At 36.8% G+C, this 26,492-nt stretch overlaps 2 protein-coding genes and 1 non-coding gene across 4 annotated transcripts in view; 2 read left to right on the forward strand and 1 right to left on the reverse strand.

Moving 5' to 3' along the window:
• The window catches only part of FBXO11 (F-box protein 11), a 75,238-nt gene extending 66,348 nt beyond the window's left edge, over positions 1 to 8,890 (forward strand). Inside the window, exons 14-23 of one of the 2 annotated variants that reach the window (XM_011361312.2) lie at positions 730 to 824; positions 1,818 to 1,940; positions 2,026 to 2,111; positions 2,787 to 2,863; positions 2,954 to 3,097; positions 5,477 to 5,587; positions 6,261 to 6,368; positions 6,672 to 6,780; positions 7,384 to 7,482; positions 7,566 to 8,890. In XM_011361312.2, coding sequence (XP_011359614.1) covers positions 730 to 824; positions 1,818 to 1,940; positions 2,026 to 2,111; positions 2,787 to 2,863; positions 2,954 to 3,097; positions 5,477 to 5,587; positions 6,261 to 6,368; positions 6,672 to 6,780; positions 7,384 to 7,482; positions 7,566 to 7,695 — 1,082 coding nt within the window. In that variant the 3' untranslated portion in view covers positions 7,696 to 8,890. The remainder of the gene's footprint in view (positions 1 to 729; positions 825 to 1,817; positions 1,941 to 2,025; positions 2,112 to 2,786; positions 2,864 to 2,953; positions 3,098 to 5,476; positions 5,588 to 6,260; positions 6,369 to 6,671; positions 6,781 to 7,383; positions 7,483 to 7,565) is intronic. The other variant, XM_011361313.2, reaches the window with a different exon arrangement.
• Positions 8,857 to 26,145, reverse strand: MSH6 (mutS homolog 6). Its single transcript, XM_011361311.2, has 10 exons — positions 25,789 to 26,145; positions 19,110 to 19,309; positions 16,784 to 16,950; positions 13,052 to 15,596; positions 11,693 to 11,961; positions 10,363 to 10,480; positions 10,035 to 10,124; positions 9,449 to 9,603; positions 9,144 to 9,343; positions 8,857 to 9,029 (listed from the first exon to the last, which is right to left on the reverse strand). Exons 1-10 carry the CDS (start codon positions 26,043 to 26,045, stop codon positions 8,948 to 8,950), a joined length of 4,083 nt encoding a protein of 1,360 aa, XP_011359613.1. The 5' UTR covers positions 26,046 to 26,145; the 3' UTR covers positions 8,857 to 8,947.
• LOC111740649 lies at positions 10,937 to 11,038 on the forward strand. Its single transcript, XR_002780703.1, has one exon. It is a non-coding gene; the product is annotated as a U6 spliceosomal RNA (small nuclear RNA).
• Positions 26,146 to 26,492: the final 347 nt, after the last annotated feature.

Genomic DNA, 26,492 nt, shown 5'->3' on the forward strand with positions numbered 1-26,492 from the left:
CATTTACTGAGTACCTGGAACTATGCCAGATACCAGGAATGAAAATATAAATAAGAGTCTCGAGGAGTATCAACAGTTTCCTTAGAGTCATTCCATTCTTTAACAGTTAATAAATTATTTCCATGGTAGTTTAATACACTTTGGTACTAACCAGAAAGGGAAAATATTTATTCCTCATTAAAACTTTTGAGGTATTAATTCAGCAAACAATTACTAGATATCTGTGTGGTAGACAGATAATTCCTGGACTTTCTCTTTTGCTAACATTGATATTACTCACATAAAGTTTACTCAGTGCCAGGCACTGTTCTGAGCATCTTACCTGAATTAGGCCATATAATATTGACATCAACCCTGTGACGTAAACACTGTTAAATATCCTCATTATTGATCTGAAAACAAAGGTACAGAGAGGTTAAATAACTTACTCAAAGTCACACAGGAAGAAGATAGAATTCTTGGATTCAAAGTCACGCAGGAAATAGAATTCCTGGGACATAACCTGGCCAGGAGTCTCTACCCTTATCTATTATACCTATACTGCCTATAATCCTCTTAGTTCCCCTAGTTTTATCTTGTTATACTTACAGGCCATAAGTATCTTTCTGAATATGACATATTTCACAAAATCATGCTTTACTAAAATTCTAGTAAGAATTTTCACTATTATGTAATGTACACTTTTACTGTGTTCCATATGTTGACATTGTAACTTGTACTTTTAAATAGGAAATGCATTAGCAGGAATTCAGATTAGGACAAACAGTTGTCCAATTGTGCGACATAACAAAATTCATGATGGCCAGCATGGTGGGATTTATGTGGTAAGTTAAATACAATTGTAGAATCTCTTAGAGTTTGAATTTGTGACTATCTTTAATATGTAGACAATAAAGACTCTTGTTCTCCCTGCCAGTATGTATGAATGGCTTTTAATTCTATAGTGAGTGTAATGTTTTGTAAAATTTAATCAACTGACTAAATTTAGGCATAGAAGATATACCTTTTTATTAAAGTCTTTCATTATAATTGGCAAATGGGCTAAATTCATAACTAACATCTGATTGGCAGTCTAGAGTTATATCTGTTATACTGGAATTTTGACACTGTAACTACTATATGAATCTGAAATTTTCCAAAAGTAAAATCATAATGTCACTGAAAATTCTAATAATACTAGACCTGAATATTTTTATCTTCTGAAAAAGCCAATTTTCATTTGAATTTATGTTGAAACATAATTGAGCATAATTAAAACCTATATATTAGTCCTATGTCGTCTATCACCATGGTATCTGAAACTTATAACTACTTCAAGTAAGAAAAGAAAGGATTCTAATTTCTGAATGGTCTTTGTGTAATGGCAGGTGTGACTCTAATTTTTAATTACAGTTCTAGAAATATCCATGTCTTAAATCTGCTGAAAATAAAATTTTAGCAACCTTGAGACCTTATCATTTTGAAGTGATTTCACCAGTGATAAGTTTGAAATAGCTGTTAAGTTACTAAATGAGAGATCTTCAGTTTATTATATATCTTAGAATGAAGTAAATTCTTTTGCTAAATAAAATTGCATGCTACTACTCTTACGTTTAAAAGTACAAAACCACATAAAGAACATAAAAAACTTGGGGAACTTAAACTCAGGTAGAGGCTACAAAAAAATGTTATCATTACCTCTTTATCCAGATAAACAAAAATTGAAACAAAAAGAAACAAAAAAGATTTTGTTAAAACTGTTTATAAAGGGGGAGAATATACTATAAACTACTGGCTTATACAAAATATATGTTGTAATCAATGTAACTTTTATTTAGCATGAGAAAGGACAAGGTGTAATAGAAGAGAATGAAGTTTATAGTAATACTCTGGCTGGGGTCTGGGTGACAACTGGCAGCACTCCGGTACTGAGAAGAAACAGGATACACAGTGGTAAGCAGGTAAGATCTTAGACTCTTGTATTGGTAATAATTGTTTTGTAAACTATTTTGTCATTTGAAAAAAAAAATTTTATTTTAATTTTAGGTTGGTGTTTATTTTTATGACAATGGACATGGAGTGCTAGAGGACAATGATATCTATAATCATATGTATTCAGGGGTTCAAATAAGGTAAATGTTTCACATTTGGCTCTCTTTTGGGATGGAGTGGGGAATATGTGGGGAGTGTAGAAGAAATGTCCTTGTATTTTAATGCTCATATTTATTCCTCCTTTTGTGTATACATTCACTCTGTTGTACTTTTGGCTTAAATTATAACTTTTCTTGAACTAGCTGAGGATAGCAGTCAATGTACTCCATCATACTTGGAGAGTACAAGGCTATGTAAAAATACTCATGAGCTATATCTGTCATTTGTAGGCACTCAGTGAATGGTAGCTCCTGTTTTTATGTTATTTCTGTAAAATTAAGTTTTTCACACCCCTCTTTCCTGTATTAACAGTGTTTGGAACTATAATAGTCCTAATCATATAATTCAACCCTTCATTTTACATATGAGGGGAGTATATAATAATAATAGCTATTTAATCTTACCCTCTCAGTTTAGTGTACGTGTTAGAAGACTCAGTAGTAATAATATAATATATAGCTAAGTGTGTTCCATGGGAAATAGAATTAAGCAAAATTAAACCAGTTTCTTTATTGACAAACTCTCAGAGCATATTGAAGGACTCCATTGTATAGTTAATTCTTACTATGGTTAATGTGGAATTTTCCACTGTTAGCTCATCTAACATGGAGTATGGGAGTAGAAGCAATTGAAATGGCAATATTTTCTGTTCATAGGACTGGAAGCAACCCCAAAATTAGGCGCAACAAAATCTGGGGAGGACAGAATGGTGGAATTCTAGTTTATAATTCTGGTATGTTTAATCTTTCATCTTTTTCTCAGTGCTAATAGTCTTTAGAAATATGCTTTCTAAATAATATAACCTAAATTTTTGCATTTGTAGGTCTAGGCTGTATAGAAGACAATGAAATATTTGACAATGCAATGGCTGGAGTCTGGATTAAGACAGATAGTAATCCTACATTAAGAAGAAATAAAATCCATGATGGAAGAGATGGTGGCATCTGTATATTTAATGGGGGTCGAGGTATTGTTGTTAATTTTGCATTAGTAAAAAACTCAGTTTTCCATTATTCTTCTTCTATATCTTTAATGATCAATGACATTGCCAATTAACATATTATGAATGAGTGAATCTCAGTCTTTTTCCTTATCAAGTCTTGCCATGGTTTTAGGAGATTAGTGCCTAGAGTTAAAGGAAACAAATGTTTACAGAATTTTTCTTTTCCTTTGTAGCCACCTTGAGTATGCCCATTGCTATTTAGTAAGACTTTTTGAAGGTAGCAGAATTTGTTTATAGCTTCGACTTTTTATTCAGAATAGTGATATAATAAACTTCAGAGTCAAGTTATAGAACTAGGTGTGAGAAATTAATGTGTCTGTAAATATATGATGAAAATGTCTATAGTAAATAAGTATTGCTTTGTACCTGTTTACAACTGTATTTGTTGGAAAATGGAATTAATGAAGCCAAGATGTGCCCAGTTTGTTATCCATAAAGGTCAGCTCACTTTGCATTGAGGCAAAAGTTCCACAGTCCCTGCCCTTTGCAAATTCATGTTCTTGAAGAGAGACTGGGGGAGAATGTCAAATGCAAATTTACCACCATTCCTGAAATGTCATTCCTAGCATTGTACTTATCTTATGTAGAAGGATAGTTAGTTATTACTGTGACATACCAAGATTTAATCAAAATTTACTATTGTAGCCCAGCAATGATGATTCTGTTAATAACATAGACTCCCCAGGATTTTATAATCTAATAATTCAATAAAGTAACATATCTCTGATAGTCTTTACAAGATACAGTGAGGAAGCAATACAGAACAGTGGTTTAATTTATAGTGTTGAGAAGATTCATGGAGTAAAATCAGTCATGAGCTGTGTCTTGAAAAATGAATATTCACTGGTAAATAATGGGGTGGGTAGGAAGCAGGCCATTCCAAGTGTAGAAAGCATAATTATTTCACTCTTTATTACTTATTGAACACCTCTGTACTAAACCACTGTGATATAGACACTAAAGATATAATGGTGAATAAAACAGTACTACATCCAGAAAGTTTATAGTCTAATGGAGTGGCACATTATAAACAAGTCTAAATGAAATCGAAAGTGGTTTAGTAAGGTAACAGGTACTTACTGGAAGTTGAGGCTGGTGAGGGGACAGGGCCCAAATCATGAGGCTTTGTGTATGTGGGCTAGTTTGTAACAGTAGCACTCGAGGTTAGTGGACATGTGCAAGATTAGAGGCAGGGACTTGAAATAGTCTTTCTCGGGGGAAGAGGAATTTAGAGGTCAATAATGTGAAATGTCAGATGGCTCAAATATCTATAAAAATAAAAATGTTTTACGTCTTTAGGGAACAGAGAAATACTAGTACACAACTAACTACAATTCACTATACATAAGTAGGTTTTATAGAAGTAATATTAGCTAATTATTTAGTACTAGGTACTTTTACATTTATTAACTAATTTAATCATAATAACCCTATGTGGCAGGTGATATTATGCACACTTTACAGATAAGGAAACAGACGAGAAGTAATTTGCCCACTCATAGCTATTAAGTGGTTTATTTGAAGGTCTGATTCCTCAGCCCACTCTTAATAATTGTTAAACTGCCAAAAGAGAAATTAATAAAGTTGATGGAAACTGAAAACCTCTCAGAGGAAATGACATTGGAAAGAAAGAGTGCAGGATATTCCAGGAAGAGGAAATAATATAAACCAAAGGCATTAGAAAATATAAAAATATTCAGAGGCTAGGTAATGTAGTGAAACAAAGAAGTAGGTTGGGCGAATATTTTGAAAGGCTCAAAATGGCAAGTTAAAACTTTATTTTGAAATTTTAAGCAGAGAAAGGGATGTGATAGGAGTTGTAGGAAACTGGGAAAAATACACCAGCAGAAAAGAGACTCGAGAAAAGGGAATTGACCAAGGAATGATTATAGTAATAATTACCAGAAATCAGGGCTTAAACTAAGATGTTGACCTATATAATTTTATTAACCAGTGTTACCCCAATAAATTTTTAAAAATTAAAACATTGAGGGTACAAAGGTTCTAAAAAGATTTCAGAGGAATTCAGTTTAATTCAGTATTCAGTGAGAATTAACTATGTACCAGGCACCGGGGTTGCAATGATGAGAAACTAGACCTGGTCCCTGCGATCATTGAACTTACAGTTCATTCGTTAGAATTTACCTGAAAGTTTTGGTTAAATCTTACCTTAAATACCTCTGAATTACTAATAAACTTTTTTTTCGGCTGAAAAATTAATCCTGTGAATTTTACAGCACAGTTAGTTAAGGTGAAACTAAAATAAAACTTAAATACCACCAAAAAGGCTGGTAAAAATTTTTATATGCATTAGCCTTAATCTGAGGAAATATTTTATTATAGGTCTTCTTGAAGAAAATGATATTTTCAGGAATGCTCAAGCAGGTGTTCTCATCAGTACTAATAGTCATCCAGTCTTAAGGAAAAACAGAATATTTGATGGATTTGCTGCAGGTTTGTATTTTCTTTTGTTACCTGTAGCTTGTTTTCTATACATTAAAGTGGTTTGTTTTTAGTCTATTCTCTTTTGCTTAATAACTAAAGGTGCACTAAGAGTGCTTTAAAAGTATCTGAATGCTTGTCTATTAACAATCACTTAAGAGAGCACCTAATCCGAGTTCTGGATTCTTCCACTGTAAGGAACTATAAGTAATTACGTTCTTGCTGTTCAGCAGTGATTAAAAATTAATTGGAATAGAATGTAGGCTTTGCATTTACTACCATTAGAAAAACCAATAAATTCAAGCCGTCTGGCCTCACAAATACATTTTAAAGCTCTTGATAAGTGAAATCTGAGTATCATACATGTATATTTCAAGTTTTTGCTAGGGAAGACAATTACTTTTAATATTTCAAATAATCATTTAGCTCCCTTTTCAGTATGTAAACTAGCTGGTACCCGAATATACTTCTCTGCACTATCATCTTCTTAGTTATGAAATGTTTGGACTATTAACAGTAGAAAGTGAATGTTACCTGTCAGTGATTCAAAACATCTGCATTTTATTCCCTAGATGTCACAATATATTTTATATTAAAGAATTAGTTTTTACTACATTGCTATATTTCAGGTTTCTTTTAAGAAACTATATAAAGTGACGCATCTGCTGTTTAAATTTTACTTCAGGTATTGAAATTACAAATCATGCAACTGCAACACTAGAAGGCAATCAGATTTTTAACAACCGGTTTGGAGGCTTATTTTTAGCATCTGGTGTTAATGTGACAATGAAAGGTATGTTGGAGCCTATATTCTGCATATAAGCACATGAAATATGCCATGAAAAGATAATCAGAAGCCACTGCTCTTTGATAACTTAATTCCTTGTTGCTACAAAGTGAGCAACAACTTGAGAACTGTTTTCAAAGGAAAAGTTTTTGACTTGTTGGAATATCTTAAACAAGGAAAATAACATTTGTTACTTCATTGGTTAGCCTCTTTTAAAGCTCTTAAAAAGCAACTCTATTAGAATAATCCTATAATCTATATTTTTGTCTTTGTCCTCTAGAATTTTACTTGTTTTTTCTTTTATTCCAGATAACAAAATAATGAACAATCAAGACGCCATAGAAAAGGCTGTTAGTAGAGGCCAATGTTTATATAAAATATCAAGTTATACCAGCTATCCCATGCATGATTTCTACAGGTATATTTCTGAAATTATTTGAGTCCTGAAAAGGGGGAGATTTTTTTTTTTTTACACTGGCAAGACCTAGTATTTTTAGATTCTTTTCCCCTGAATTGTGCGAGCAAAGGCAGAGTAAATTGGGTGTTTGCCAGTTAAGACTAACAAAATTTTGATTGTCTACATTGAGTTGTTAATCTACTTGAAAATCCTGTGTTTGGAACTATAAATATGGGAAACTGTTGATCTTATTGGACATGTGGATTACAATGTTTATATTGTTTTCCTAGGAGTTTTGAAGTTGTCACTAAGTGTTCCATATATCCCAGTCACTAAGTGGGTTTAGACTCTCCTCTCCCCAAAAATTGATTTCATAGATTTGACAGGAAAGTTTCAACTGTCCTTCTACAACTTAAAAATTGTTTTCCTCAGAAGACACAATAGGAAATTCACTTACTGCGTTTTAGTCACTTTTCAGATCAGAAATCTGGGCTGGAGCAACCAAAATTTTGTTTTTGGTCTTCTTTTGTAAATTGAAAGCCATAGGCTAACATATAAACAAAATGCAGTTGTTTTGAATAAGTACTGTGTTCAAGAAAAATAATATAAGCTTTTGCTTTTTAGATGTCATACTTGTAACACCACAGATCGAAATGCCATATGTGTGAACTGCATTAAGAAGTGCCATCAGGGACATGATGTAGAATTTATTAGACATGATAGGTATGTAGCTTACTTGCTTGCTCTATTACCCAATTATTCCCCCGCCCCCTTTTCCTAATTTTTGGGTTTTCATTTTGCTTTAGGTTTTTCTGTGACTGTGGTGCTGGAACACTGTCTAATCCTTGTACATTAGCTGGTGAGCCTACACATGATACAGATACACTATATGACTCTGCTCCACCTATAGAATCTAATACATTGCAGCACAACTGAATTCCTTCCCAAAAGAAAAAAAGTCCTGCCATTCTAACATCATAAGTTAAAACATTTTTTTGGAAGAAGATTTAAAATATTTGCCCATGCTACAGGAAGAGACTGTATTAAAAATGGATACACGAGGTCAGTTGACACTATGAAGCTCAAGCTACCAAAAAGAAAGTGGCAATATATTGACTCAGGATCTCAAAGCTGGGTGTTTTAGCATTACTGTGTAAAGACTTTTGAAGGGACAGAAGTGAAGAAAATAAGCTGCAATTTTGTACAGATACCAACTTCTGAAAAAAAGCTGGTGTTTTTACAACTAGCATTGAATGCAGTCCAATTTGCAGTAGTACTCTTCAATAGACAAGCAGCTTTGTTGCTGCCTTTATGGACATGGGTACCAATTGCTTTTGTAATATGGTAAAAAATGTGAGCTAGCACTTCTGCGTTTCTTTTGATTTTTTTTAACATGTATTCAGATTGAGAAATATGATTTTAATGCTTTAATCTCATGTAGTTTGTTTTTAATTTCAAGCAAAATCTTATTGTACTTGAATGTGCCCTGTTTTGTTAGCACACCTAGACTTGCTGTAACTGTACTCATGTCCCAGTATGTACGTTCTTTCTATGAAAGAGAAAACACTAATCTTAAATTATATCCAGCAATGTTTCTGGTATCCTTTAAGAAAAGTTAAGACTATTATTTCCTTCCTTTCCCTGTGCAGCATTCAAAATCACCCTTAGAAAAAGTGAGTGTTTTAATGAGACTTCCTAGGAAGGGATGCACTGTAAAACAAAAGTATTCTTGTAACTCAGTTTTGTGAAAGGTAAAAACTACTATGTTTTAAAGTACACTTTAGAAAGTCTCTTCAAAACAGTCCTGTATTTGAACTCTGTTCATAGTTTTTTTTTGAACAGTTTAGACAAACTGCTGGAAATTAAAACAATTTCCTGCGTTAAGCTGAGACAAGTATATATACAGCCCTATACAGTTTCATAGCTTCCCTCCCCCATTTATGTGTATTGGTGACAGTGGGTATAAACAGCCTGAAAGTGTATGCATGTACCATAACATCTAGACTTAATATATTGTGGAGTATTCAATAACCATTATGTAGAAGGTAGATAAGAATTAAAAGGGTTTAATTTCCTAGAAAGAAAATGGAAAAATGGTCATTTTTAAAAAATAAAGTTTATTAGATCATAATGTTGTCTGAATTTACCAGCTTTGTCAAAAAATTCAACTCAAAGGTTCCAATGTAGTCTATAATTCCTCAATCGAAGCCAGCAACTTATGGACAGTTTCTGCATCTACAGTCGACCTTTCACTAGCCAGACAAACTTCCCTAAAAATTAAAAAAAAAAAGAAGTTTTAGGTCACGTTTTCCACAGTGCATCATCCATCCTCCTACTGTTTTAATAAGGTCAGATGCATTACAAAATTATTTAGTTATAATTACCGAAATAATCGCAGTGAATGAGTCATCTTCTCAAATTCTCTTGCTTTTCTGTGTCCCTTTTGAATAACCTCCTCTGGAAGATTAGCAACCCTTGCTGCATTAAAGCCATAGCTTTTAGGACAAGCTCCCTTGATAAACTTATAAAGGAAGGTAATAGTCTCCTGGCTGGGATCTTCACATTCATTTTCTACCATGCATGCCTAAAAAAGGAGTATTTTATTAGTTACATTCATGTGCTAGTAATGGAAGTACCCAACCTGATTCTCTCAAAAACCTTAATTTCTGAATAAGCAGTTTGCACATACCATGTGTCCTAGGCGTACTGCAACATTTTGAGAATAATCTTCAACTAATGAATGATAGTGGGTAGAAAACAATGTACGACACTTTATATTCTCAGCAAGTTCTTTAACAACTGCATTTGCAATTGCTGTCCCATCAAATGTTGCAGTACCTCTTCCTGTGAAAGTAAAACATATTACATATATACCAAAAAGAATGTACCTCACAAAGGAATGCAAAACAAACAGGATACAAGAGTAACATCAATTTTACATCCAAAGTATTCCATAAACAGGCAGTGTTTAGAGCTCAACGGGACCACTCAGTAGCCCTTGGAGTCATGGTACATTTCTAAGAGTACTGCTCAAGTACCACTGATTTTCAGAAACTTCCTATTCTCCTTAAAGACTCTCATTAACCAATAGTGTCATCCCTATAGCAACTAAATTTGAACAGGATTAGGAAATTTAATAAAGACCTTCCATATTATCTCATCTCCAACTAGGGGTGGTATATGGTGCAAAGGTGAGTGCATTCATATTCTTTAAAAATAATTCTTTGTACTAATGTTTTTTAAAGAGCCTTCAAATGGAAATTTTAATAGCTTACCTAATTCATCCACAAGCACCAGAGAATGTGCTGTTGCATGCGTAAGTATACTGGCAGTTTCACTCAATTCAACAAAAAATGTACTTTCACCTTTAAAAGAAAAAAGTCACAAGTGTGGGTGATCATTAACAGAAAATTCATCTCTCAGGTTCATATCATTTGAATTTATCATGAGCTACTCAGTGGTATCTAAAGGTTAAGTGATTACTTCTGGTATTTTAAGAAATCCGTGTTTTTGAATGCCTAAAAGCATTCTGCTTCACATACCACCACCCAAACCACACACACCATCAGATAATAAAGCATTAGGTGGGAAAAAAAACCTCACCTGACATTATTCTGTCTGAGGCACCAAGTCTAGTAAACACTCTATCAATTGGTGTGAGCCTACATACTTCAGCAGGTACATAACAACCCATCTGGGCCATGACAGCTAATAGACCAGCCTGTGAATGAAGGAGGAAAAGGTCTTTTATGACTGGTATTAAAGACAGATAAACATACAGACAGATGTAGGTATGTAGAGAGATATCTCTGTATATCCAGAAGAGACAATAAGCCAAGTTAATAAGCATTAATTTTTCTTCAAAACCATTATGTAGGAGACGTCACTAAAAAAAAAAAAAAAAAAAAATCTTCCCAATTCTAAGCAAGAAAAGTGAGGCTTAGAAGATGCGTAGGGCTTTATTGGCCTTAAAACCACAGACCTGTATACTAACCCAAGTACACTAGTGATTCTCAACTGTGGCTACAAAATAGAATCACTGGGGTGCTCTTTAAAATTACTGATGCATAAATAAAACTGATTCCAGGCCAAATGAATCAATTTCAGAGGATGGACTCCCTTTCTGCCCCTTACATTTTGTTGAGGTATCTAGGTGATTTTGATTTAAAAATGAAAAGTGCTTATTTAGGCAGCACAGAAACTAAAATTGGAATACAGAGATTAGTATGGCCCCTACACAAGACTGACACGCAAATTAATTCATGAAGCACTCGATTTAAAAAAAAAAGTTGCAAACCACCATACTACACTATACTGCTCTCTCAAGTTGGCAAATTTGGTCAAGAGAAGTACAATATAGTAAAGGAGAGTCAGCCCAATGTCTGTATGTCACATAATCTTTTTTTTTTTCCCTTCTACAACCCTTTAAAAATGTAAAAATCATGTTTAGTTCAATGGCTAGCTAATCTCTGGTATAAAGAGAGATACATAATATAGTTCTTGACTTCCCTAAAAAGCAGTTTCCAACTGTTAATAGAGATCATGAATTTTATTTGTTTTCTATCTGAATAAGTCTCCTGTGATTCTTTTGTAAAGAGTTCATACTAATGAGTCAGTATAACTGAAGGACAAATCTGCAACATTTGCAAAATTTTTATTCATCATGACTACATCTACTTTCAGAGGAAATGAATCAAGTCAAAAAGCTTTGACCTGAAACCTCCTTTGCCTTTTTAATATCTACTTCCCTTAACATGAGGTAGATATTTTATTGATAAGAAAAATACAATTCTCAATTTTGTATTGAGTTTCCCTTTGCTTCCTTTTAAATCAGTGACTGAATTCTATATAATTTATGTACTACTAAATATGTAACATATTCATACTTAAACTGTTACAAGTGACTTTGGGTAATAAAGCCAGGTCAGTTTACCTGTCTCATGAGTGTAGACTTGCCCCCCATATTTGGTCCAGTAACAAGCACACAATAAGCTCTGCCATTTTCCTCCTCCTCTTCCTCACAGCCTATTAGAATGTCATTAGGAATAAAGTCATCTCCAAAAAAGGTCTTTGAAATGCAGGGATGGCGTGATCCTTTAAGGTCTAAGAAGACAGGAGTGTCTTCTTTTGGCAAAAGAATTACTGGACGACACATAGGACCATCACCCCCTCGACTGTAGTTAGCCAGGCACAATAAGACATCTGTTAAAGAGAAAGTGAGGTTTAATCATTTTTGTGGTTTCTTGATAATAACAAAGACCCAACTTACCTAAAATGTTTTCCAAAACTACTTTTTCAGGAGATGGTGTGTTCTACTTGCTTTTTAAACATAGCAGTTTATTTTGCATTTTTCAAAAGACAGGCATTTCTAGTTAGTGACATTGTTATCACTAACTGCACAGTTCAGTGCTTTCATTAACTGAAAATGAGTCGCCAGCACAAGTGTTATATGTATATATGTGGCTTCATCATAGAATTTATAATCTTGGGAGAAGCAGAACATTCTGACAGTAGGCACACTGATATAAAATAATCTTGAAGAAAATAAATTCAATTTTGAACATCTATGCTGAGGGAGGATTTTATATTACCCACCAAACTGTTTGAAGCTGTACTGGCTTAAGAAAAAAATGTGACATACTCATACTCAAAAAGATGCTACTCTATTCTGGACAGTTGTGTTCAAATCAAAATAGTTCTGTTACAAATTTGGGTAAACTGTGGTAGCTATATTTTTAAAACACAAAAAAACCTAAACACCAAAACAGTGAAGGCTTCAGTAAGTTGGCCATGAAATTTAAAGAAGAAAAATTATTTCTGAAGCTCAAAAGGTTACAAAATTACAAATACATAAAGTGACAATTTGGGCTAAAAGAAAGATTAAAGTTTCTTGAAAGATGCATGTAAAGATTCACTAGAATAAAAAATGCAAAGGTTATTAAATAATGGGCTAAAGAGATTAAAAACAGTATTCACCAAATACTAAAAACACAATTGGAAACTGTCATTCAAAGCACTTTTATCAATCTTTTGTTCAATTATTCAAGACTAAAGACCAGTGGGCTAATAATTAAGTTTCTAGTGAACAACCTAAATGACTATACACCACCTAGTCATTTTGCCTAGTGAGAAGGCAAGTATATACTTGCCAAAATATATATATCTATTACTAGTGTGTATAGATATGCATCAATGGGGGCTTCTCCTCCAGTGGATTTAAATCTTAATGCACAACTAGGACACAGAGCATTTACTAACCAATGCTTTAGGAACAATTTGTTGAAGGTCTTACCCAACACTGTGATGCACTCTACGGCAGCCTGCCAGTCCTTGTAATTTTTATCAAAGTTATAGAATAGTCGCCGCATGCAGTCCTTCAATGATACGTCTCTCCGTTCTTCAGCATTTATCAGATTAGCCAACTTCTTCTCAATAGTTTTGGTCCAATATCGTTTACAGCCTTTTTTGGTAGATTTCAACTCATATTCTTCTGGCAAATTATGGGTGATGAAATTTTCTGGAATTTCCAACTGGTAACGATTCCTACCAATCCCCCAGTAGACAATGCTCCTACAGCCAATTCTACTGCGCTGTTTCTCCAAGTATTCCAGGAGGCTCTGTTCGTTTTCTCTTATGTCAGCAAGAGCTTGGTCATAATCAGAGTCAAATCCTGCTTTGGGAGTAATCAGTCCAGTCTTTCGAGCCTTCTCATGGTCAAAGGCTGTATCCCATCGGTTTAGTTCTACAGTCAAATCAGGAAAATGGCCTTCAGGATTTTTCGTCTGCATAGTAACGATCTGCTTAAGGATTTTAGACTTAAAGTCATCGACAACTTCTTCCATAATCTCTATAATTTTACATATTACTTTGAATCCTTCCAGAGCAGAAAGAAAATCAATAATCTTTTTTTTGCTGTATGTAGTTTCTTCATACATTATAGCCCTGCTATCTGGGTGGTTCTGGCTTTTCAGAGGAGACCCAACATTATGAATTTTACTCAGTAGCCTCTCAAGGTCTGGAAGCTTCTTTAAAAGGTCTACAACCTCAGAGATTTTGTCAGGCACAACCATCAGGTCTTCTATAGCATCTAGACGATCATTGATAGCATAAGGATTACACAATGGGGCACAAAGCCATTGCTTTAGGAGCCGCTTACCAAAAGGAGTATGGCAAGTATCAATCTTTTCTAGTAAGGTACCTTCGGTAGTACCATTTGTTCCATTCAAAAAAATCTCCAAGTTGTTTAATGTCACAGAATCTAGCACCATTCGTTGATTGACTTTAGCAAAGACAGCACCAGGTCTTATAGCACTGACCATGTCAGAATCCAAGGGAATATATTCTTCAAAATTAGCCATTGATAAAAGCTCCTGATCAATAAGGCATTTTTTGAGGTAGAAGACACAACCACCTAGCGCAGAGAGGGCCAATTCACTTTTCTCTCCTGGTGTCAATCCTAGAGAATCAGACTCTGAAGTCATACTTTTAAGCACTTGGGGTAACATCACCCCATTGCCCTCATTTAACTTTTCCGTAAAATATCCTTCTTCAAGGAGAGTTCTCAAAGTCTTGGCTGCATCCCAAAACTGGGAGCCTGGGATAAGACCTTCCTGAAGAGAAGAAGATAATGAACCCTTCAAAATCATCTTTGTTTCTGTTGAGAGATTTCCTTTCTCAAACAGCACTTGTACCGGAGGATAATGTGCCACTAGAGTCCTAAACCTTGAACAATGGCGATCATCTGAAAACTGACCTATGAAAAACTTTCCCAGTGAGGCATCAACAAAGCATACACCATATACACGAGTGTGGCCAGAAGTATCTTCCTCTTTTTCTTTGAGGCTAAGAAGATACTTACTGTAGTTCTCAGAGGGGTCACCTTCCAGCACACTGTATGTCTGTGTACCCTTGGTAATGACCCTACAAATCTCCCTCCTCACCACTTTATCATGTTTAGATATATGTGCCATCTTTCGGCATCGTGCCTCCATCATTTCTGGGGTCTCAGTCTGTTCCACTCGTGCTACTTTATAGCCCTTCTGGACCAGAGAATCCGAATATCGGCCAAAAGCAATTTCAGGGAAACCAGAATGGGCCCAGTTGCCTTTCATGAATACAAGCCCTAGTTCGTTGACTCCAACAAGAGCATCCATGTGGTACAGCTCATAAAACTTCCCCACCTTATAAAATATGACAAGATCAAAGTTCTGAGACTTAATCTGCCACCACTTCCTCATCCCAGGAGTACAGGAATTAAGGAAATCCTCAGGCACATACAGTGTAGATGCATCAAAATCAGGATGATCGGGTCGCCTCCTATGCATATCTCTTCTTTTTCCGTCCTTAAGCCATTCTAAAGTTTCATGATACCAGACAGTGGGGCGACTACTATCATCACATCCTCCACTAACGTGGGCCTGGGATTCAGAATTCTGAGGGGCAGAGAAAGCACTCAAAGTACTCTTGGTTTCTGATGAAATGCCACTTGATCGTTTGGTGGCTGGGGGCATTTCTTTCCTTGAACTTTTCTTTTTGAGAGAGCCATTTCCAGTCACCATTCTCTTCCTCTTTGGAGCAACTTTGACAGAGCTCTGCAGGCCTTCACTGTCACTGTCCCCCATTCCACTGCTTATTTCATCACTGCTTCCTTCCTCCTTAGCATCTGGCTTAAATTCCACATCAGAGCCACCAATGTCACTCTCAGAGTCTGATATGACTCTCCGTTTTTTAATCTGGCGGCTACTTCGCCTAGATCCTTGCACTTTAGGCCGCACTTCATCTTCACTCTCAATTTCATTATCTTCTTCACTCTTATCTGATGCATAAGTTGCACCTACCTAGCAGGCAAAGAAAGAGTATTTAAAAACAAAGCAAAATTTGGAAAATTAAGTATTGCTATGGAACATGTCAGTATGCTGTGACTTCACATTCCAAGAGAAAAACCCACATTCAAAAATGAGAAACTATTGTACACCTGAAACTTGACTTCGTTAACCAATGTCACAATAAAAATAAATTTAAAAGTAAAATTTAATTTTTAAAAAATGAGAAACTATTTTCTTTCTCAAGGAATAACAATTTCCAGTTTCACCTAACATTAAAAGTATCACACTACAAGATCAAGTGATTCTGTCATGAGATTTCTATACAGTGGTGATGAAGCCATTAACATGACCATACATCACAAATACCCATAGGTGATATATTCATTAAGTCACAGCTGTTAACTTTCTTCCAGGGTTACCTCTCTTCTTACAGATGGACATACGATGTTTACCATTTTATATATTCTTTAGTATTAAGAAAGCAGTAAGTAATCTATTCCGATTCTAGTCACTTGTCATGGCTCTCTCTCACATGTATGAAGCTAAATGATTTCTGTAGTTAACATCCAGTTCTAAACCTAATTAAGTATTATGACCCCTGGTCTCAACCTCAAAATTAAAAACTTTTTTTCTTTCATTTCTCTTAAAATGCCCATTATATTAACTTGCTTTTTCCCTTATCTATGACAACAGCATAAAACAAAATCAAGCTTATAGATGAATACCTTTTAAGCACATACTTCAATTTACTAAATTAGATGTTTATTTCAAATGAACAAATTATTTGTTCATTTCCTTAACTATTTAATACATACAAATAGTAACCATTAACATTTAAAACCAAGGTTGGACTTCAAGGATACTCAACCTCTATTCTTATCAATCCAAAACACAAAAAGTATTAGAGCATAAAACTGGACAATTTCCAGGGTCTGACCACACCTCATATAGTAGCTTACTATCACACACCACAACCAAGTATATCACTTATGTCCTTACCGTCCCTAGCTCTCTACTACTTGTTACCTCTTATAGCGTGTCTTCCAGCAGCCTTGAGAATTTACATATGTGTGTGTGTCTGTGTGTGTGCGTGTGTGCACTAAGGTATATAAATAGCTAAAACGAGAATATCACTTTAATATACCCCCCTTCCCATCACTTTGCTAACAGAAATATCTTGACTGTTTGCAATGTCCCACCTCCATTTCTTCCTCCTCTGGTTCTGAGGGTTCATCACAGACTGCCAATTCAAGCCTCTTAATCTTGTCTTTATTCAAGGCTTCATCTGCACGTTGCATTGCTCTGAGTATTTCAGGCTTTGCACTGTAAAAATGACCTCCTTTCTGGGCTTCCTTTGATTTTGAACCTAAAAATACATATTTATACATAAGAACTGTTGGCTGGGTAGTTGGTTCAATCTACAACTCTAGCCTTAATGAACAAAAAATCATGACAATCAAGTATAATTTTTTAATGTCCTATTATTTTTAATTGATATAGATAGATCAATAAAGCCCACAAGGAGTCTTCAGGGTAAAACTATAAGTGAAACTGAAATTACCTATCTTACCTCCTTGAAGCTGAATCACCCAAGACCACTTAGTCTCTCTTCAAATAACCTAGGACTGTAGCCCTAAACAAACAGGTAAGGCACACCTTTTCAGGTGAGACATGAGATGTTAAGGGGTTTTTGAGACCCTTTTTAAAAAATACTACTTTGGGAAGGCAAAGACTACATTGTCAGTTAAATGAAGCTATGATATTAAAAATAAGTTTGTCCCCAAGGCAGTTAGATGGGATATATTAAAAAATAATAACTCTATAATGTAAGAGACCCAGACCCTAACATTTTTGGAGGATAATCGAGTTCAGACTTTGAATGTGTTTTTTCTCCCAAAATGTTTGCTCTGCTTTAAAGTAAAATTCTTCCTTTCATTTTTAAAAGCTAGTATTAAATGACACTTCCATCCACTGAGCAAAAGGTTAGATGCAGAAGATCACTAGTCTAATGATACAAAATTGTTTTGTTCTTTTCTAGGAGTTATAACTAGGAATGTCTCTATTGTCGTCTTCTGCCCAAATATAACCATAACTGGGAGGGGAAAAAAACCTGAATCTGTCTGAATTTAACAAATCCAGACTGCATTATTTCCTTCTTTCTATATACCAAAACTAATAAGACATCCTAAATTTCCATGGAATTAGCAACTTTTATGGGCTACCTAAATTAAAGCTACAATTGCCCATTTCTCTAAAGAATTGCACCAATCAAAATCATTTGGAGAGTGGCTCTGAATTTTCCCAAAGTGCCTGTTGCAGCTCTACTCACCTCCCACACCACTTATCTAGTGACATTTCCAAAAACCCCTGGTGCAAACTCTGCAATTCTAAAGACCCGTCCCCCAAAGTCCTATTTTTTTTTTCATCCATGCCTCTCTGCTTTTCACATGTATTGCAACAATTTGGTAATTTAAAGGGGAAAGAGAAGTATGCACAAGGGTGACTAGAAAATAATAAGAACATAAATGTAAATTTTTTCTTTACCTCTTTTAAAAATGATTTTGACAAAGCTTTGTTTAGAATCTCAAAATTTTTCCTGGAAAAAAGATCTCATTCATCATCTGGTCCAAATCACTCATTTTATATGAGTAAACAGTATCAGAAATAAGTTACTTTGGTTGGCCAAGATTATACAGCAAATTAGTGGAACAGACAACCAAATTTCCTGTTTACCTTTCTATCTTGCATGTCACATTTCCATGTAGAATTAACTTTCCTCAGTGTGCCCTCCTCACCCTGAACAACACTATGACCAAAAGGCATTCTTAGAGATTTCTGAGAAACAGACCCATGTTCTGATTTTAAAACACTGAGTTCAGCAATGTCCTAGCCTGGAAAGTCTGAGGATAATGGATAAGGACTTTTTCATGCTTGAGTGTATAGACAATATATTCTGTATTCACACTGTGCATCCACTGTATATAATTCAAGAGACTGATGTGGTACACCTAACCGAAGTGAAGCTACACACATTGCTGTAGTCTGCTGGTTATAAAGTGATAAATAAGGCTGGGCCTGAGAATAGAAAGGTAAGGTTCCAAAAGTCTGATGTGAAACTATGGTGCTCATAGGTGAGGATTTAAGGCCAGGTAAGCAAACACCTCCATCTGTCCTAAAGAATGTCACTGATCTACACGCAATGTATTCTGACTGCACTGCCTTTAAGATGGGCACATTGTTTAATTTACCCTTTTTGTGTATGAATTTGATATTTTGGTCGAAATCACTTTGGTCGAGATCCAATTATGAAATCATATTTCCTTCAAGGGCTGAGTCATTTCAAAGGACACAAAAATTCCAATTCACACAACAAACTGGCTAAAGATCAGATGCATCTTATCCTTTTCCTATGCTAGAAGCCTGCAATTTATTGAATACACTTAATTTTATAAGGGAACCTGACACTTGTGCTCACGTGCACACATGCACACACAACACACACACTCTGTGAAGTGATTCTCTTACCTGTATATGGCTTTAAGAGCCTTCTGCTAACCCAGCCCCTTGTTGGGCTGTCATCAAAAAACTGTACATGAACTCGGGCACACTTCCCTTTCTCACGGATGAATGTTCCATCAAAAGGGTGGTTGTAAACCAGGCAAGGCCACCAGGGGTAACCCTCCATCTTGGCCCAAACCAAATCACCTGGTGAGAAGTCACAAGAACTGTTGCCAAAAGGAAATACATAACTCGGTTAATATTTCGTTAAGTTGCATTAAAGGTAATTACCTAAGAATAAACAATTCCGAGGAAGGTATTGTTAAGACTCCTCTGAAGTTGTCTAGCATTAATATTCATGTACAGAAATTCTAGAGTTAATGATTTTTTAAATCAGATTTTCAAGTTATTTTAAAAATATAAGCAAATATGACAATAATATTAAGACAAATGCATATAATGGATTCTAGTACTAAGGTTACAAAATATTTCTTAGAATCAAAGTTTTAAAACTATGGCAGAATTCTGGTAGAATACTGACTGCAGGAAAAAGGTATAGACTCATTATACATGCTCGAAATTATAATAAATCACACTTACACTACAATATGGTATATATCAGGCAGTGGGTCTGACCCACAGTATTAATATCAAACATACCAACTACGTTTGCTAATTATAGTAAATATTAGCTCATAAGACTTTGCTTGGACTCTCCAGTTAAGCTCCTATGTATTCCAAATACTCCGAAAGCTACCTAGCACACTACCACCCTGCTCTTAAAAATCTAGTTTCATGGCAAAACTCAAGTCAACAGGTAAGTGCCTAATGTGCCCCAAACAGTGAGTACATATGCCTACAGAATCAAAAACAGACCCAATCTTCACAAAAACTGATTTAGTCCTGAAGGTTTCCTGAAAAGGGGAGAGGAGGAACAAGGAGGAGGAGGAGGAATGGGAAGTGGGAAAGGGGAAGCGGAGGGGTAGGAGAATCTAGCTAACGGACTATAAGAAGAGTCCCTCAGTGATGGAGGATAAACCTTGTTCAAGTAGTATAAACCAAGCCTGCTTAAAGATATTCACTGAATAACTACTAAAGTAAAATAAGTACATTACGAGTATTTTAGACATTTCAGAATAGTGATCATAGTCAACTGAGGCCACCTTATTCAGACCTAATCATGAAATTAAAGTATTCCTTTCTTCAAAATGTGAGCCTAGAAACCCCTAGGCTAGACAATTATAAGAGAAACAAGAACTGGAGCATGACTTCAGCTGGTCCTTGTCTCCAGGGCCTTTACAGTACATAGTCTTCTTGTAATTTATAAAAATCTTTAGCAACCTGTTTAAGTTTATAAATATTGCCATCAAGCTCACTACATAGGTCATCTTCAAACAGGAAGCTGTCTGCAAAATTCAAACATTACCATAAGTGCTTTTTCTTTACTAATATATCCATTAATTAACAGAAAACAAAGACTGTTATCACTGTGAGGAATGGTTTGTTTACAATAAGTCTCCCTATTGTCAACCAGGCTTTCCCTTAACTCAGCTTGGTAGCCACTTAACCACAAAGCCCATCACACTGGTATCAGAAAACCACAAGCTTTCTAAGTACCTAACTACCTGAGAGTACCCTAAAGCTGCTGCTGGAGGAGGAAAGTAACTTTTGTCTATATAAAGACACTACGTGTTCTGAGCCTGAACTTACAGAACGCTAGCCAAACAGCAAATACGTGTTTTGTTAAGGAAGCATATTTCTGGCTAGTCTTGAGACATAAGGCTTCAAACTATGTGTTGGCCAAGACAGATTTTTTTGAAGGGGGACCAGCAGGATACCCATCTGTCAAGCCTGGCCACCATTCTTTAAGGCAGTTATATCCCTGAAGAGGTGGAGACTCAGCTAAGGTTTTGGTGTATACATAGCAAGCCTTAATGCCATCACTGGCCAGTTCCTCCCCTTATTAAATATCTCTACATGAGCCCTGAGGCTAACCAGTATATAGTTTACAAAGTGTTCTCGGTTTGTAAAACTGAAAATGACTAAACAGGATACCAGATATTTCATTACATACATGTCTGTAAATGTTATAAATGCTCAAGAATGGAGTTAGTGTATCAAAGACTCTGATAAGAATGTACATCTTGGTGGTATATCTGAAGTTCAATGAAGCAAGATGCTCAAATCCAATGAAATTCTCTTTTGCCTGGTATGAGGCAGCAAAGCACTTGCAGGAATCTCAGTTCTACTAGGGGATCCCAGAGAAACTAAAATACTACATCGAAATTCTTGGGCAAAAAAATGTGAGATGGTCACATCTGCCTCCTTAAGTTCCTCTCTATTCTCGATTAATAAGAGTAAAGTTTCTGAGACCCAAATGACACATGGAAAAATATTTCTTATATGAGCTTTATATCTACAACTGCACTATGTTAAGAAAATAGTACTGTTTTAACATGAATAAGTTAATTATTCTAGTTTTATCCCAAAGGAAAAAATTTGAGCTTTCTAAGACTACTGTTACCTTAAAATTCTGTCATTGCTACTAAGTGTAAATTGTAAAACAAATTGTAAAATGGTATTCAAAGTTCTCAAAAATTAGAAAATATTCCTTCCCAAGCAACTTAAAACTTTAATGTCTTTAAATTTCTTTGAAAGACAAATGTGCATCCTCACTAGAGCAAAAAAAATATGTGAAAAGCTAATGGTAGTTGTTATCAGTTTTGAAATAAATTTCTTACCTGTAAAGCTAAAATGTTATTATAAACTGATTTAAACAAAAAATTTTCAACATCACCTTACCCTAAATATAACCTTATAGACTCTTACACATAACTAACCTCTGCTCTTAAGACTTGGCAGTCCACTATAAAATGCTAAGACTGAAAAATTTAGTTTTATAAAATCAAACATATACAACTGTAGTATACTTAAAACTTTTTCTTTTGTCATATATTAACTTTACTGTATTTTAATATCTGGCTATATTTTCTGCCGATCTTAACATCTTTCTCTTTTCATATAACAAAGACTGTATTGATATTCACAAGGGCCATCTAGCCCTATGCAGTGTAAATCCAATTTGAAAATATCGGGACCAAAAACATCGCCTTTCATATAAGTATTATATTACAATGTAATATACATTGGCTCTTCCTAAAGCCCAAGCTGAAATGCCAAAATATTAGAATTATCTTATGATATACTTCCTTATCCAATTTTGATTTTACAAGTGTTTTTAAAACTTTAATATATCTTAAATATTTGATATTATTGGGATTTTAGTTGAAAAAATCTGACAGTTGAGAAATATCTAATGTAAAAGACTTCATACAACCAAAAAATAAGAAATGACATAGTAAAGCTAAATATACATTGGATGTATCATTAAAATTTTATTTTAAAAATCACATAATTTTTGCTTGCTCTTTAGTCCATAACCTTGGTGTCCATTACTGGTTCTACCCAAATTTATAATCACTAGTTTTGGCTATCTACTTAAAAAAAATAGATACCAAAAGCACTGCTAGAATTTGCTTCTAAACAATAAACTGGGTTTGTCTAACAAAAACTTGTGTATATAAACAGTGAGTCATCACATATGTGAAAACACAGGGCATGGGTATGTCCTGCTACTTTTCTCATGGCCATTTACTTCAAACTGATATCAACGCCTTCCTCTCATCTTCCATAATCTAAATCATCACCAATGCCTACCTGCCTACTACAACACTTAGACCGCTCTCAACTCTTTTAAATCCTATTCCCAACACCATTATCCTTTGTTCATTATCAAAACAGCCTCCTAACTGATCTTCCCACCAAATACTACACTTCAGCCAGATGACAGTTCTAAAATATCATCCTCCTCTATGGATTTCTTTAAAAAAAAAAAAAAAACAAAAACCTACAGAAGCATTAGCTATAAAGAAAAAGATTGACAAACTCGACATTACAATCAGTAACTTCTGTTCAAAAGATGTCATAAATTGAACAGAAGAACAACCCAAGGTGGAAAGAGACTTCCACATCATACTTGACTTAACAAAGAACTAAAAAAAATAAAGCAAAACACTTAACACTTGAGCACAAGAGGAAATCTAAACATTAAAAGATGTTCAACTTCTAAAAAATAAATTAAAAAAATAAATTGGGGGTGGGGAGATGATAAACGTCTTTTAAAGCTTTTAAATTACCCTCAAAGTCCAAAAGTCTCTGTGGCCCGTCGGCCTGTTCACGAATGGACCCCTACATACCATCTCCGAGGCTTCCACTACCTTTCTTCTTTCTAGACACGATTTGCAGGACCTTCCCCTTCCTGAATCAACTTTCTAACACCCCACTTCACCCTCTGCATAGCCTGGCTAACTCTTATATGTCCCCCTAGGTCTCAGCGTAGAGAGCTGAAAGGCTATTCTGACCTATATATACCCTCCTCTCTTCCCCCAAGCACACAAAACTCATACTCTGCTTTTGCTTTAGAACTGCCTTTTTGTTTTTCCTATTCACTCTTCTATCCAGGATCTGCAACACCTAACATTGTGTGTGCCTGGCAGAGTAGATACATGAACAATTGTTGAATGAGGGTGAACTCTATATAATGGAGTTTCTTTAAAAGCCTAGTATCAAATGCCCATCTTTACTGAATACTCTAGAAATAGTCCCCATAGGAGGAGGTCAAGTGTAAACAATGTTATGCTTTTACAGGTCTCCTGAATTCAGACCTCAAAAAACAAATAGCATATACTTGCTATTCAATACTTAAAGCTAAACCATACAATAAAATGTGTCTGTTTAGCATGGATGCAGAAAGTCAACTCATTTTCAAATAAACATTATAATGGATCATGCATCTCATCATGAAAAATAGTTATAGAGGATGCATATGTAGGCTGATACCTCCCAGTAATAACATTAACAAGAGAAAAGAAGCAAACGTCTATTAACATGCATAGCTCCTGCATAATAGGAAAACAGTAACTCTCAGATAGCCCAAGTCACCACCTTAAATACCACCTGTAGCTGAGACAAAAGAAAGATAGAGGGCCGGTAATGGGAGCTTATCAGGGAAAGAAAAGTTAACTGGGGTAAGGCTGTTATGCAAATTGTAGTGCCTTCTCCATTTATAAGTTTCTCTGGTAACTCAGTATGGTACAGAAAGGGAGACACCCTTACAAATGGAGATTTTCTATATAAATATAAATTTCCCATACAGAAGAGTAGCTTTTTTTCAGTTTCTCCTTTGCTATTTCTCAAAAACAATTAGCTCAAAATGATCTATATGCCACAGGCATAATCTAGGGAGTTATACCATGCTACTCTTCACACAGCTAAACTGTCTGAAAGGGTTGCTTAAATTAAGGTAACACTGAAATTACACTTAGACTTTGAAAAATCTACATGACAACTAAACCTCGGGACATTTCGAATGAACTACTCAGAACCACTACAACTCTTTAATCTCAAATGAATTCTTTATATTTTCTGAACCTCTATTTCTTCATCCTTTCAATCGGCTACCATTACACTTTGTGCCTATTACAACACCTGGGATACAGTAAATGCCGGCTCTTCAAAATGTCGCCCCATACTCTGACAAAAGGATAACCAAGCCCTGGAATAGCACTAAACTGCCCAGAAAACGAGGAGGACACTTCCAGGTAGGTTTCCCCATAATCGCGTTCGTACATCCCAACCCAGCGCCAGATCTAAGCCTTAGAGGCTCAACTCCGAAAAAAATCAAGGTGCCCCATCCTCCCGTGGAACTGTCCACAAAAGATGTACTATTTCACAAATTAACATTTTTTCAACTCCATACAATACGTCCATGTGTCGAAATTAATACACCTCAATTTTTCACTTGTTTCGGAGCATATGTTGTCTACCTACAGGATGATCCAGACAGATCCCAGCACTTTCTGCCCCCCCCCGCCCCCGCCCCCGCCCCTGGAATCTACACTAGGACCAATCAGGCCCCTTGGTTTTGAGGTATGACACACCCCCGGCGCTATTAGATTGCGATCCACTCCCCAACTTAGAACTCTTGCACAGCCCATAAATCCAGGTCGAAGGCCGATCGCCCTGCCCCCATAGCATTTTAGCGTCCTTGGCTTACATCCAAACATCAAGTGAGTTCCCTGAATGTCTCCTGGAGCCCTAATTCACTAGCCCAGATTTGAAATCGGAACCTTCTCGTACCCCACTCTGTCCAGGCTGCCAGCGTTCATTCTCCCCGCAGGCTTACCTTTTTCCCGCCACCCCTCCCCCGCCCAGATCAGGCACCACCCCTCTCCCCCGCCCAGGGTGCGTACCCTGCACCAAGCGTGCAAAGCTCCTTTCTCTTCCCACCCCACCCCCAGTGCTCCCATCTCCCCATTCTCCTCCCCACCCGGAGCAGCTTGCACTCCCTCCCTCTCCTCCACCCAACCCGGCGGAACACATCTCTTCCTCCAAACTCTGCGAGTCTCCCCTCCCTCCTTTCTTCTGCAGCCTGTTTCCTATCTTGTTTACAATCTACACCGCCCCCCAACTCTACAAAAACGGCTCCGGCATTCTTTCAAGCCGAGTGTGCAGCCCCACCTCCTCCGAGCCTAGGGCCTGACCGCACACTTCCCCCCACTCCAAGTCCCCGAGGCGAGCCTCCCTTCCCCGGCTTCCATGCGTCCCGCCACCGTGCCCCCACCCTCGACCCCCTACACCCTGCTACCTGGAGGCAACCGAAGGCGCTGCCGACCTCCGCAGCCCTCCGTTGAGGTTCCTAGCCTCGGGAGGCGACGCGGAGCTCTCCAAGGGACCGGGCCCAGGCCCGGCCTCGCTCCAGGCTGCATCCCCGCCGGGGGAAGGGGAGGCCCCAGTGGCAGCAGTGGCGCCGCCTTCACCTGAGGCCCTGACCGGGGCCTTGTTGGCTTTATTCAGCGCTGGAGACTTGGGGAAGAAGCTATACAGCGTGCTCTGTCGCGACATAGCGACAGTCGGCAAGGCCCAACCGTTCTATCAGGCCGAGCGACAAGAGATACAGCATCTACCGCGCGGCGCCTGCTGGCGGGAAATCAGGGGGGAGGTGCGCTGCGCCCAAAAAAACACTGGCCCCAGCCGCCAATCCGCAGGCGCCTCGGCGTGCGCAGGCGGCGTCTCGACGGCGCGCGTCCGGCCCCGCCCCCTCGGAGCGCCAGGAGACGTGGGGAGGAGGGGGGAAGGGTGCAGCTGTCCGCACTGCCACCAGTCCGAGCCACCGAGGTGGGAACCGCTGTGGGCCTGGCTCGCTGGTGCGGGAGGCTGTTCAGGACCGGAACAACTCGGCCGGAAGCTGGGCTCAGCTGCGGAGCTACGGGCCTCGAAAAGCCGTCCCTGTCTGGAAGGGAAGCGGGCGGTCGTGGGGGCTGTGAGCACGCACCGCGTGGGCATGAGTGG

This window comes from Pteropus vampyrus, unplaced genomic scaffold, assembly GCF_000151845.1.
Source record: "Pteropus vampyrus isolate Shadow unplaced genomic scaffold, Pvam_2.0 Scaffold66, whole genome shotgun sequence".
Classification (NCBI taxonomy): Eukaryota; Metazoa; Chordata; class Mammalia; order Chiroptera; family Pteropodidae; genus Pteropus; species Pteropus vampyrus.